Source organism: Oxyura jamaicensis, chromosome 9, assembly GCF_011077185.1.
Source record: "Oxyura jamaicensis isolate SHBP4307 breed ruddy duck chromosome 9, BPBGC_Ojam_1.0, whole genome shotgun sequence".
NCBI classification, from domain to species: Eukaryota; Metazoa; Chordata; class Aves; order Anseriformes; family Anatidae; genus Oxyura; species Oxyura jamaicensis.
Window position 1 is genome coordinate 2,096,921 of NC_048901.1, and position 13,611 is coordinate 2,110,531.

At 45.8% G+C, this 13,611-nt stretch overlaps 1 protein-coding gene across 1 annotated transcript; it reads left to right on the forward strand.

Moving 5' to 3' along the window:
* Positions 1-4,287: 4,287 nt before the first annotated feature.
* On the forward strand, positions 4,288-12,682 carry PAQR9 (progestin and adipoQ receptor family member 9). The gene has a single exon (XM_035334293.1). It carries the CDS (start codon positions 4,981-4,983, stop codon positions 6,247-6,249), a length of 1,269 nt encoding a protein of 422 aa, XP_035190184.1. The 5' UTR covers positions 4,288-4,980; the 3' UTR covers positions 6,250-12,682.
* Positions 12,683-13,611: the final 929 nt, after the last annotated feature.

A 13,611-nucleotide genomic window follows, 5' to 3' on the forward strand; every position in this document is an offset into this window, starting at 1 on the left:
GCGGGTGTCAGAACAGATTCAGATTTGCTGAAGAGATTTTAGTGAAGAAGGATAAAAATCCAGAGCAAACAGGTTAAATGTTTACTCAGGTTAAATGTTAAACTCAGAAAAAAATTCTTTTTAAGAAAGAGTGTACTGGGTCTGGCTGGGATGTTAACTTTCCCTGCAGCAGCCCATACAGTGCTGCGCTCTGCACTTGGAGCTAGAACAGCAGTGGGATCACACCAGTGTTGTGTCTGCTGCTGAGCAGTGCTGGCACAGCATCAGGACTCTCTCTGACCCTCCTAGGGGGTGGGCAAAAAGTGAGAAAGAAACATCCCCAGGGCAGCTGACCTAACCCAACCCAAGGGATATTCCATACCATATGGTGTCACACTCAGCAATAAAAGGTGGAAAAAGGAAGAAGAGGGGAGGGGTGGGCTCTGGTTGTGAAAACGTCTGTCCTCCTCCCGAACACCGGCTACGTGCGTTGAGGCTCTGCTTCAAGGACGTGGTCAAGCATCGCTCATTTGTGGGAAGTAGAGAGTAATTTCTTTCCTCTGCACTTCCACATAGCCTTTACTTTTTTGGTTTTGTTATTCCCTTTCCCCCTCCCTCTTCTCCTTGCCCTTTTTTCCCTTTATTTGAATTGTTTAATTCATAATAATATTTCCTTAATATTTTCTTTTCTCTTTAATTAAATTATCCTTATCTCAACCCGTGAGTTGTTCTTTACTTCTCAACCCGTGAGTTGTCCTTTACTTCTTCCCCTCCTCATCTGAGGAGGGGGGAGTGAGAGAGCGGTTGTGGTGTTCAGCTGCCTAGCACGGTAAAAACACCACAAAGAGTTGAGTAAAATCTGGCTTGAAGGTAAAAATATAGAAAAGGCAAAAGAAATTAAAGCAAGAGTGTTTCATGCTAAAGGATTACATCAAGCAAGACCTCTTAAAGAACAATGTTTGCCATGGTGAATGGGCTGATTGAGTGAGGCTGAAGGTGTATCTTCAAAAGCATCTTAAATCTTTGAAACACTGCCAGTGCTTGTTAACAAGAGGACTTGCTCTCTGGTTGTAGATTTAAGTTAATTTCTTTATTTGCTCCGAAAAGCAACGGATAACAGGAGGGCTAAGTACAACCTCCTCCCTAGCATGCTGAGTATATTAGAGGGCAAAAGTGGAAATTAGCTAACTGAAAGGCATAATCTCATCGGGGATGATTGAAGTAATTCCGAATATTTTACAGGGCTTTTGCTATTGCAGACAAAATGATATATTGTGAAAGGACTTCAACTGTGAATAAAATGAAAGTATAATATAGAAACAAAACCACATTTGGTATTTTGGCACATCTTTTTCTGTGAGTCTTTGTGCCAGCACTGATTAACACTATCTACCATTATTTACCTCATTAAACTGTGCTTTCATCACTGTTTTAAGAGTCTTCTCAAAGGTTATTTTGAGACAATGCCTGCAGAACACTCTAAACATGCTAGAAGAAACCCTGGTATATGCTGATCAGGCCCTTCTAAATATAAACTCTGGTTTGAATAAATGTAGAAGCTTCTTCTCACACAACAGTATGTGGACTCCTCTCTGTGACCTCCAAATGCCTCGACTTTCCCTTCCCTACCACATAATAGTCAAGTAATACTAACCTTGATGGACTACATACAAATAAGAGGCTATTTTGAAGTCATAAGTGCTTTAAATTGTAAGGTTCCTAGTACACTACTCCAGCTGGCTTGGGAGCAGAATAATTAATTCTATATAAGATGCATACAGTCAGCTTTATGAAAGCCCAATCTGTCCTCAGAGCCCATTCTCTCCTGTGAGACAGCAGCCTTGGGAGAAAGAAAAAAAAAAAAAAAAAAAAAAAAAAAAAGGAACCAGATTGCTGATAATGAGTTTCATTAATGTAGCTGCTAAAGCTACAGGAAATTATGTGAACAGTGATCTTTAGCTGCTCTGAGATCAGCGTGGCACTTTCTGCCCAGACAAGGAGACCCCATGCATATACCTGTGACATCACCTGAGCACGTGGGACAAGCCAAAGCTAGATCCTCAGATATGGGCAGAGAAGAGAAACTTCTGGTTTATCTGTGGTACTGCTTGTATTTATATATAGCACGGTGTTAATGGGTATACCCGCAGGAACAGAGCAAACAAAACTAGTTACCGTGAGCCTGTTCTTCCTCCAGAAGAGGCTGGCATGTTCAAGTCTCTCAAGTGATTCTCAGCTCTAGCCAGGCCTCTCTCAAGGAGCACGGGGTGGTGATCTGCTCTCCTTCCCTGCGAGGCACCAGCTGAAAAGCATTTTTCTCTTTCAGCCCACAGTCTAGAGCACACAGGGTTACAGCCGGGGGATACCACTGCAGGCTTAGTACAGCAGGGCAGAACTGATGAGTTCACAGCATCCTTTTACCTCTTTCCAAGGAGCCCAGGCACTGTATTCAGCATCTTCCTCCCTGACCCCAGCACTGCAGATCAGGAAGCCTCCATCCCCACAAATATCATCTTAAAACACTGCAAGACAACAGTAGTAGGGAGACATTTCCAGACACTTCTCTTCACTGCAGTGAAAGCAGTGAGAGTCAATCCCCAGACAGGCAGGTGGCCACCAGGACTGGGGCACCCTTTAACCACAAGCAAATTCCTCCTGTTGCTCCCAGCCTGGGCTGCTCCCCATAAAAACACAGCCCGGCAGGTGTTTCTTGCAGGAAGCCAGGAGATACCCCGGTACTCCCTGAGGCAAGAGGGCTACATGCCTCCCTCACCTATGGGAGTCTGGCGCTTGCAGGAAAGCCAGAAAGTGCAGTTCCCACCTGCACGGATGCTGTTGGTGTGTAGCTGCCATCTGTTGCAGCAGCTGCTGGTGGTTTTCCAACAGGCTTTGTAGCACAGCTCTACAGCCACGTTGCTCCCAGCCACCCACCTCTCCTTACCCAACCCTGAAGAGGGAGGCTGAAGACCACAGCCACCGAGGTCTGCCTGCCTAGGGCCCATGATGGCATTTACCACCGTAAATGAAAGCGGCAGTTGGGACTCAGGTGAAACGATCACCAGAGCCCCAGAGCTGAGAACCTGCAGGCACGGTGCAGTGGGAACAGTGCAGGGGAGGAAACACCTTCCCACTGCCAACTGCCTCACCGGCAGGGACATCCGCGGCAATGCTGCCTTGGCACAGCATCCAGCCCATCTCGTCCTCTGGGGGGCCTCTGCAGCATGCAGTGGTCCCTCAGATCAGCCCCTACCAGAGGCTGGGCAGTTTTTGTTTAAACCCAGAGTCTTTCCCTAACTCACACGCTGCAGAGCCCACAGCCACTGGTGCCCTGCTTACCCCAAGGAGCGTCAAGTGGGTATGTTCCTGTGTGCTGCCCATCACACGTGCCCGCCCCCTTGCCCCTAAAACACATGGACATCAGAACACATCAGGCCCGTTATCTAACAAACAGGTCCCTTAGTTTAATATTTTACTCTCCTGTTGACTTCTCAGCACTGTTCAGTTGTGTTTGTTGTTCTGGTAGGACTCCTGTGTAATTTTTATAACGATTTTAAGCGGTGTCATCAGTCTGCCCTACATTTGGCAGTTCCATAAAATCAATGTTTATTCCGTAATGAAATATGCACTGAAAATCACTTTCAGCAACACATTTTTACTACTTCCTTTGTACCAGTTTTTAAAAACATATTTCTGGTCACCTGTATGTTCCCCAGATTTTGCATGTTGTCATGATTCACTATTGAATAAAAGATTTCTATAAAAATCCCAGGACACAGTGTCCTAATTACACTGGACCTCAGTTTGTACTGTAAGAGCATACATATATATCTGAATATGACAGTGTAAAGAGACAAACAAAAACCTAGAGCTATAAGATATTTAAGACTATCCACATGCACTGAAAGCAAACGAAAAGGAAATGCACTGAAATAGCAGAGGACAATCCCATCCACTGACTGCAACCTGAGCCTGCAAGATACTTAACTTTCTGTGCTATCTTCCCTTTACTTCTAATTTCTCTTTACTTCCAACCAGAAAGAGCAGTCAGGCTCTGGGCTGCCCAGGGAAGCGGTGGAGTCACCGTCCCTGGGGGTGTTTAAGGAAAGGCTGGGCATGGTGCTTGGGGACATGGCGTGGTGGTGGTAGGGTGCTGTTGTACCAGGTGATATTGGAGGGCTTTTCCAGCCTTAATGGTTCTGTTCTGTAACTTGTTACCATACACTAACACGCTGCCAGTGTTTTGCGCTGTATTTTTATACTCACATTATGTAACCGTGCTGCTTGCATAACTGCACAGCCGATAAATGTAGGATTTGTCTAAGGATCAACTCAGAGCAGCTACTGTCAGCCTGCTCCAGTCTCCCCATGAAGCGCGCCACTTGGAGCGCAGAGATAAGGTGGGTGCCGTCTGTGCCAGTGCCACACGCACCCTTTGCAGCCTGGGCCGTGCACGGTTGGCCTAAAATAACTTTTCCATTCCCTGCATGACACGATGTCACCGAGACACCCGCTCTCAGCCAGCCCCCTCGAAGCGCACCCTGCAGAAATCCCCCCGTCTGCCAGATGCCCCCAGCCCGGGGCATTTCCCAGCTGTGCCGTGCCCGCTAGGCGGGCTCACCCCGCTCCTGCTGCCGCCTCCTGCCCTGCCTTTGTCCCCCCGCTGGCACGGCGGGCGCGATGCAGCAGCGCGGCCACCGCCCGGCCGCGCCCCGCACCCCGAGTTACGGAGCGGGGCCGCGCACGGCCGGGGGGTCCGGGGGGCTCCGCGGGGGCTTTGCGCCCCCCCCCGCCGGGCCAGGCGCGCTGCGGCCGCACGGCATCAATCATTAACCGCGGCTCGGGTGTCCGGCGCCTCCCTCGCCGGGAAACCGAAGCCGGGGCGGTGGGGGCCCCTCCGGCGGCTCCCCGGCAGGGCTGGCTGCGCCGCCGGGCTCCGGTTACGGCGATGCGGGGCGGCGGGGCGGGAGGAGCCGCGGCGGGGCCGCCACTGCCCGCGCTGCGATGAGTGATGCTGCCGGGGGCGGCGGCGGCGGCGGCGGAGGAGGAGGAGGAGGAGGAGAAGCGCAGAGCCACCGCGGCTCCTCCGCCGGCGGCTGCGGGAGCGGCGGCTCCGCCTCGCCCGGGAGGCGGCGGCGGGCAGCGGCGGGGAGCGGGCAGGGGGCGGCCGGGAGGCCCGGGGCCGGCGGGGGCAGCATGCCGGCCGGAGAGGGAGCCAAGGAGGAGGAGGAAGAGGGGGCGCCGCCGCCCGGCCGCCCCGCCGCCCTGCTGCGGTGGGACGAGGTGCCCGAGGACTTCGTGGAGTGCTTCATCCTCTCGGGGTACCGGCGGCTGCACTGCTCTGCGCAGGAGTGCCTGGCCTCGGTGCTGCAGCCCACCAACGAGACGCTCAACTTCTGGACCCACTTCATCCCGCTGCTGCTCTTCCTCAGCCGCTTCGGGCGGCTGCTGCTGCTGCGGGGCGCTGGGGACGTGCCCTTCCACCACCCGGCCCTGCTGCCCCTCTGGTGCTATGCCTCGGGGGTGCTGCTCACCTTCGCCATGAGCTGCACGGCCCACCTCTTCAGCTGCCTCTCCCCGCGCCTCCGCGCCGCCTTCTTCTACCTGGACTACGCCTCCATCAGCTACTATGGCTTTGCCAGCACCGTGGCCTACTCCTACTACCTGCTGCCGGGCCTGAGCCTGCTGGACGCCGGTGCCATGAGCCACTACTTGCAGCAGCAACTGGGCTGGCAGCTGGACTGCAGCCTGCCCATCGCGGCCTACCGCGCCCTGGTGCTGCCCGTGGCCCTGGCGCTGGCCGTGGGCTGCACAGCCGCCTGCTGCCGTAGCCGCGCCGCCTGCTGCGCCTACCCCTTCGCCGTGCGCACCTTCGTCTTCGCCATGCCGCTGAGCATGGCCTGCCCCATCATGCTGGAGAGCCTCCTCTTCGACCTCCGCACCCGCAACCCTACGCTCTTCGTCTACTTCTACCGGCGCTACTGCTGGCTGCTGGTGGCAGCCTTCTTCAATGTCAGCAAAATCCCTGAGCGGATCCAGCCGGGGCTTTTCGACATCGTGGGGCACAGCCACCAGCTTTTCCACATCTTCACTTTCCTCAGCATCTACGACCAGGTGCACTATGTGGAGGACGGGCTGGCTGAGTTCCTCAAGGCATCCCCGGCTGCTCCCACCTACTTGGGCACTGTGGGGTATATGCTGCTGCTGACGCTCTGCCTGGCTGTCGTGGTTAGGAGGTTCCTCAATGTCGCAGACCTCTGCAAGCAGGACTGATCGTGCCGGTGACCACCCTACCAGCAACCCTCGGGCTGAAGACCCTTCAGCCGGTGACCTTCAGACTGGCAACCCTCCGACTGGCCCAAGCGTGTCTTCGAGATGCTGTGAAACCCGGGGGAAAGCCTGTGGAAGAGCCAGGTCCCTTTCGTGGAAGGTTGCTAGAGAAAATGGCCATGGTGGAAATACTCATGCTCGTTAAACTCCTGTGTTACCAGGGGAAGCAAGCACTTACTGGTATGTTGCTGCTTAGAGTATAAGCTGAAATAATTTAGTTCTGCTACTAGGAAGAATGCATGAACTGGGAATGCCACTTACTAGTTTCATAACAATTAGGTTTAAACTAGCTATGTATATACATATATATATGTTTATATATATAGCTATATATATTTATTAGCTACATATATATATGTGTATATATATACATCTGAAGACACACTTGTATAATGATTACTCATAGACTTTTAATCGACTCCTGTGTGAAATTTCCTAGCAGATTATGCACTGACATTTATTTTCCTCTGTGATACTGTAACAGGCCTTTGTAGCCACATACTGGATTTTAAATGCAAACAAATTAATAGCTATCAATACTTTTTAAGGTCTTGCAGCCTTTTCAGCCAGGGAACATAACGGATTTAATAGAGAGAGCAAAAACAGCTGTGAATTATTACAGAATTACCAGTTGATGGAGAGACTTTAATTAGACAGGCAGTGAAGCTTGAGTGGTTTGTGTAACCACTCAGATTCTGAAATAAAATACAGGGATATGTAAACTAACTGAACCAGAAAGGGGTCAAACTACTTTGGAGTGGGGGCAGGGGGGAGGAGAAGGGCACTGCATAATGGCACGGCTCTTCCCTCAGTGTGTCAGGAACATCTGTCCCATTAAGCCGGGTTGCTAGGGGGCTCTTTTATCTTCCCTGGTAAATCACCCCAAAATCAGCCCTTTAGAGTCAAAGTCTGATACCTGACTTTCTATAAGCCCCTGCTAAGCTCGGTGGGAGATCAGTTGTTGTAAAGAGAGTAACTGATGCATAAGATCTCATTCTGAATCTTTTAAAGAATTACATGGAACTGGTTCCTTCTGCTCTTTAATTAGAGCACTCTGTCAAATTTACCATCCTAAAATTAGTTGCAGAGTATGGTACTGCTGAGTATGAGTTCAGGACCTACACATACTGGATATTGGCACTTTAACATCATTCCCTGCTTTATCCTATTCTGATTAGTTGTGGCTACAGCTGGGTGTTTTGAAGTCCTCATTCATTAGCTTTGGTGGATTTCAAAGAGAAGAATTATGAGATATTTTCCAATCCAGGTATTATCTTTCTCACACAACAAACAGCTAACTGCAGATCAGATTTAACCTACTCTTCATATAAAGAGATTTTTTTTTCTAAATTATATGCAGAATTCAAACATGCATTTTGATTCTGTCTGACAGAACAAGTATGTAATAATATTACACCAGGGGATTACAGCTTGAAGTTCAGGTGAGAAATTGCTTGTATACCCCATTTTCAAAAAGAAGGGTGGTACTTCCTTGGGAAACGCTGATGTCATACCACACAAACAGCATAGTGATTCTTTAACTCAGCCTCTTTGCCTCTATTGCAGAAATACACATCTGCTTATATCTTTCCCATTTTCATGGGCATGACACCCGAACCCCATGTATACGTTTTGAGTCCAGTCCCACAGTCTTCTGTACGACAAAGCCCCCTTTGTTTATAACAGGAATATAGGAAGGATTGCAGATAGGGATTATGAGGTCACGTCCTTAATATAGGTCAGAATCATCACAGAAACCAGTAATTGGCGTGTCCTGTACCAATGTCAGACTTGTGAAAATTTCCCTATGCAAGTGTATAAGCTAAAAGAAAATACAGGTTTGCTTCATTTTGTCTTTTATCTCAAACCATTTTAATGATAGTGGATTGGATATTTCAGATTCTCAGTGAAAAATGAGAGTGGCCTAGGAAAAATATGTATCTTTTTCCAGCCACAATTCTGCTAATAATTTGTGGTGGGGTGACATGTGGTCTCTTAGAGACTTGGTTAGCATTGTCAGAAACAGCGGCTCCCAAGTTGTGCACTTGTGAGTTACCACTAGTGGTCCATAAAAAACAGCACGCCTGTTTGGCTGTCTGTGATGTTTTCATTTGCCAGCCTGCACTGAAAGAAAATGCAAACTACGTGAAGTAGTTTTAACTTTATATATTTTCTGTAACTTTTATCAAAATTATGGCATTGCTTTATTTACCTGCCAGTAAAGCAGAAAATGATCTGCACCATAGGAGAAGAGGTTGGTTCATGTCACTGTCATGCTCTGAAATGTTTTTTATATTGTGAAAAGGAAATTAAAAAAAAGGCAACCAGAAAACTGGAAACTCACACCAGAAAGAAAGCGGATCAAGACTTGCAACCATGTCATGCTATGAATTTCCACGACTTCATAAAGAGGTCAAACTCTGAGATATGCTGTATTCAAGTTAAAATAATAGAGGCATAATAGTCAGAGCCCAATGACTCATCCAAGTTTCAAAACTAATTATTTAGAAATGCCTTGCCTAGGAGATGCCACTAGCAGGTCCAACCAGCAATTAAAAACTAAGAAAGGAATTAAAAAGGCCAGGGACAGCAAATCTCAGCACTAGAAGACAGCTCAGAAACAAGTAACATTAAAAAACAAATGTAAAAAAGGCCTTTAAAGCATAGCGTATAATGAATTATATTTGTGCTTGTCAGCCACAATGTAGAGGACATCTCAAGAGGCAATGTCAAAGAAGGCTGTTGCTAACTTGTAAAAATACATTTGATATTTGCAGTTAGGCCACATAGGGTCGTCTATATATATCTCAACTACAGATAACAGTATAAAGGTTGGATTGCAACCAACTGCAATTTTACTGGAATCTTACTGCTGTTACAAGAGTTGCCTGTGAGCCCCAGTCCCACTGCAGGTTTGGCACCTGGATCTGAGATTAAGAATATTGCTTCATTCAAAACATTTCTGTTGGCAAAATGTTGAGGCACGTGCATGAGCCTGAGCACTTCGTGGAACTATTTGTACATGCTGGTTGCAAGTACTCCTCTCTGAGCCACTGTAAGCAGACTGTATGTATCAGGAGTGAATGAGTGAGGGAGATGTGATTAATTCTTAAGAGTTCTAACTAATGTATGTTTGTTTGCTTGTCTGTTTAAAATGTGTCTACAAATTAAAAGTTACAAGGAGTGTGGAGAATATCTAGGGAAATGCTACTTGAGTGTGTATTTATCCAGTAAAGGACACGTTATGTAGATAACTGCTCCATTTGCCATGTTCAATAGCGAATTTCCATGAACACAGACAGAACAAAACTGAGTTAAAGAGGTTAAAAGTGGAACAAGACATCTATAATTATAGTGCTTGAATTTGCTCTTGTAGAAGTGAATGTCAGCACTTGTGTGGCTTGTCAGGGAACAGGATCTCTTTTGGATTTGAAAACGCACATGGCTGAATGTCCCTAAGCATGTCCAGAGCTCAGACAGGAGGTCTGACCCGCACACTACATGCATAAGGACATCCTAGAAAACAAACTCTTTTTGCATAAGTACTTGTCATAATATTTTTATTGCCTGGGTACTTGCCATAAGGTCTACACTGTGGTTAGGGAGCAGAGGACTCCACAGCTCATCTTTAAAACCAAAAGGGCTTTTCAGGCCTTTTGTGGTAGAGCCTGTTTGGGGATGAGGGCCAGGGTGGAGCACATGGGAATGGCCTGAAAATGCGTGTTTTTCCTTCTTTGGCCGACACTGACCTTCAGACTGACATACCTGTGGCAATGTGAACAGACTGTTGACGGGGCCAGTTCCCAGAGTGCTGGTGATGCTGGTGACATGGACGCTCCCCTTTGCACATAGCATGTGCCTAGAATTGCAGTCTACACACTGGCACGTACTGAATGAGCCTAGCTTCTGGGCACTTGAGAGTAACCTGTAAGCTTCAAGCACATCTTTGTGTAACATTGATATACCTGGTCTGTAGTAATTATCCCATGTTATGTGGTGGAACACAGTTTCTTCTTCTGCAATGTATTCATTTGAATGTCACTATCCAGGACCTGCACAGCTGTGAGCTGCTTCATTGGCACGACCGGAGTCTGCAGGAAACAAAGGGAAAGTTTTCATCTGCATGCTGCACTTGTAGAAATTTAGCAGTTAAAAGTAGAAACACGTTATTTTTTACTAAAATGATAATTTTGCTTAGTTGTTCACGTGTCATGTTTATTATTTATTTGCTGAATCCAGCTACTGTGTTATGTTTTTGTCAACAGTGCCCCAGCAGAAAATGACAGTCTGAAAGTTTTACTTTATGTTTAAGTAAATTCTCTGAGGCAGCACATTCATAGAGTATTATTGCACTTACTCAGTTGATTACCATCCACATGCCTTACAGAAGCAAATCATACCTGTAGTAATTGCCCAGATTATGCTGTCTTTCTTTGTCTATGAGAGTAAAACTGACCAAGTGGCCTGTAACAAGCTGAGGAGTCAGGAAATCTTGTGTTCTCATCCCTGCTTTTCCACTACCTGTTCTGTGAGCTAGGGCAAGTTACTTCAACTGTGTTCATTCTGAATGAATCTAATTCATGTAAATCACTGGAATTGTACCAGGGTTGAATGTGGCCCTCAGTGTCTCAGTTTCCACATCTGTAAGATGGGGAAAACATATTTAACTACCTCGCAGGGTTGCTCTGAAGACTAGCTAATGTTTGTAAAGCACTTAAAAATGCAAAGACCCTCCTAGGTGCTAAGAAGAAATATTGCTGAACTCCAGCAGAGAGAATGTCATATTGTCAATGAACATTACCAGATCATGAACTCTTGGGACAAACCCTCATCGTTGTTATGCTCCTAGGAAGTTCATGCCCTGTGTCCTTTGGAGTCAATGGCAAAATTTCCACTGGCTTCAGGCTGCGGCAGTTGCAACCTGAAGCAGTAGTAAGCAGACTGACTAAATGTCAGGAGCAGAGAGAAAATATACATGAGTTAAGTACTTTTCTCTTCAGAAATTCTTACTGGTGACTTGTTCGTACTGAAGGGCATCATAACCGTGACATGAGGCCTTGTTGTTCTTTTAGCCAGGGGTTGTATTCCAGTTACTGTGAAACAATGGACGAGATTTCCCTCTCTTACACTGTCTGTAAGACTAGGAGTGTGTCTCAACTGCCATTGGGAATTTCAGTCAACTTCAAGTTGCTTCTTAACAGAGTAAAAAGATCTTAAGTAAATCAAGCTTGTAAGTAAATATGCATAATCATTCGGGAATGTAAACTTACATTGATCAGAAAGATAACTTTTTCTTTTCTTCTCTTGATTCCCAAAAACAACAACATAGAACAAATCCTATTCTTGAGAGAAAACTGAACTTAGGTCCTCTTATCACTTATGTGTATTCTTCCTTTACCATGGAGCCCTGACTAACCATCCCGTTAACCCATGCTGCCCTTCTCCTGGAGGGACAGATACAAACAGCACCACTGAGTAGAGGGCAGTGTTTTTAAGAGCTTTTCTAACTGGCAACAGTACTGGAGACCAAAAATAAAAACACACACAAAAAACCCACAACCAACCCCCCCCAGACAAAACCAACCAACCAGAAACAAACAAAAAACCAACCACAACTAAGTTATCAATGGATCTGAGTGATTCATTAAGTCAAAGCCTCTAAGCATTAGAAATTCACCCTATCCAAACATATTCCCAGCTTCTCTAACACACCTGTAAGTCAGGGCTACACAACCAACACCCAAGTTACATCTGAGACTGTACCCTCTTCTCCTCAGGTGAGATGTAAGATGCTGAGGAACTGTCACGTGCACTGAAAGATACAGACCTCCATTCGAGATGTTTAATGTTTTGGAGCTGGGTGTGGAATAAATTATTTTCACAACTTCCTTGGACAAATGCTGTTTCATTCCACTGAATTCAGTAATAAGTTAATGACTGAGGCAGAGGAAGCAAGCTTTTACTCAAAGTTGCCTGTAAGGAAACACCAGCAGACTTCTGCTTTCAGGACAAGTGCTTCCTGGCTGACCAATACGCAAGAACATGGAGGATTCCGAAGTAGTGCTTCACTGTTTTGTGTGAATGCCTAAAGATTTGTGTTTGTAGCTGGGGGCTACTAGTATGAAGAAACACTTTATAGCAAGTCATTTTTTTTTCTGTCTGATAGAGATTCAAGCACGCTTAAGTAAGAGGTATCACATTTAAGGGTCTGTGCATGCTATGAACAAAAAGTGTGAATTTTATTTGATTCTGTTGGGAGGGGTTGAAAAATTTACTCTTTGTACACTTTTGGATGCTGACTACTGTATATGTAATGACTATGCATTTTTAGCAAAAAAAAAAAAAGGTGTGAGCTATAAATAAAGTTGATTCTGAGTACATTTTTGTAGAAATGCATTTATAGTTTTTTTTTTTTTTTTTTTTTTTAATTTCTTAATACATACTAGTGTGACACCTCTAGGATCAGAAATGTGTTGAACATAGTTATCTTCAAGCATAGATGTCGCTGGCTTAATTACAGAAAATTCCAACTCCTGTGTGATGGTTTTGATATTTCTGAAAACAGTATACCACAGCAAGAGTGTCATTAGCATTTTATTGCCTTTTTATGTTTAAAAGCAATAAAACAGCTTCATGGCCTTTTTTAGCTTTCCAATATCTGTTAACCAAGCCATGGTAGGAATCCCTGTTACATTAAAATTCATTACTTTTAATAGTGCAAGGAGATCAGTGTTCTGCCTGCAGTGCTCACTGAAACATCATGAAATTGGTGGCAACAACTGTCAAGAATTACAACAAAATATTTACTGCAAAATGAAGAGTTCTATTTGGCATCAAATAAAAGTCTCCCATTTGGCAGACTAGGAATGTTCCAAATGGGAGAGTATCATTTTCAGTCCAAGTCAGGCACCAAAAAGCACTCAATAAATTGCAATTACATGAAGTATCTACTGTAAGCCTTCTGTCTCAAAATTCAGCAAGATGTGATGTAGCCTAACATGATCACAGGCACCTGCTGATACCATTAAAAGGCTGATACCTGATGCAGTCTTTTGCAATCTGAAGTTTAGAGAGTTTGGGATAAAGGTGCTGGCCATCCAAGTACAGACCATTGAGTATTGTCTGTACAGAGTATATACATGGGGTCATCAGCGGTAAACAGCAGCATCTTATACTGGAGCTTTATGAAATTCCTTCAGAAGTTGTGAAATTCTTGAGAGCTGCTCATATAAAAAGGTTTCTTATTTGCAGATTGTTCATCCTGTTTGAATTATGGTAGTGACTTCAAGTATTTGATGAGCACAG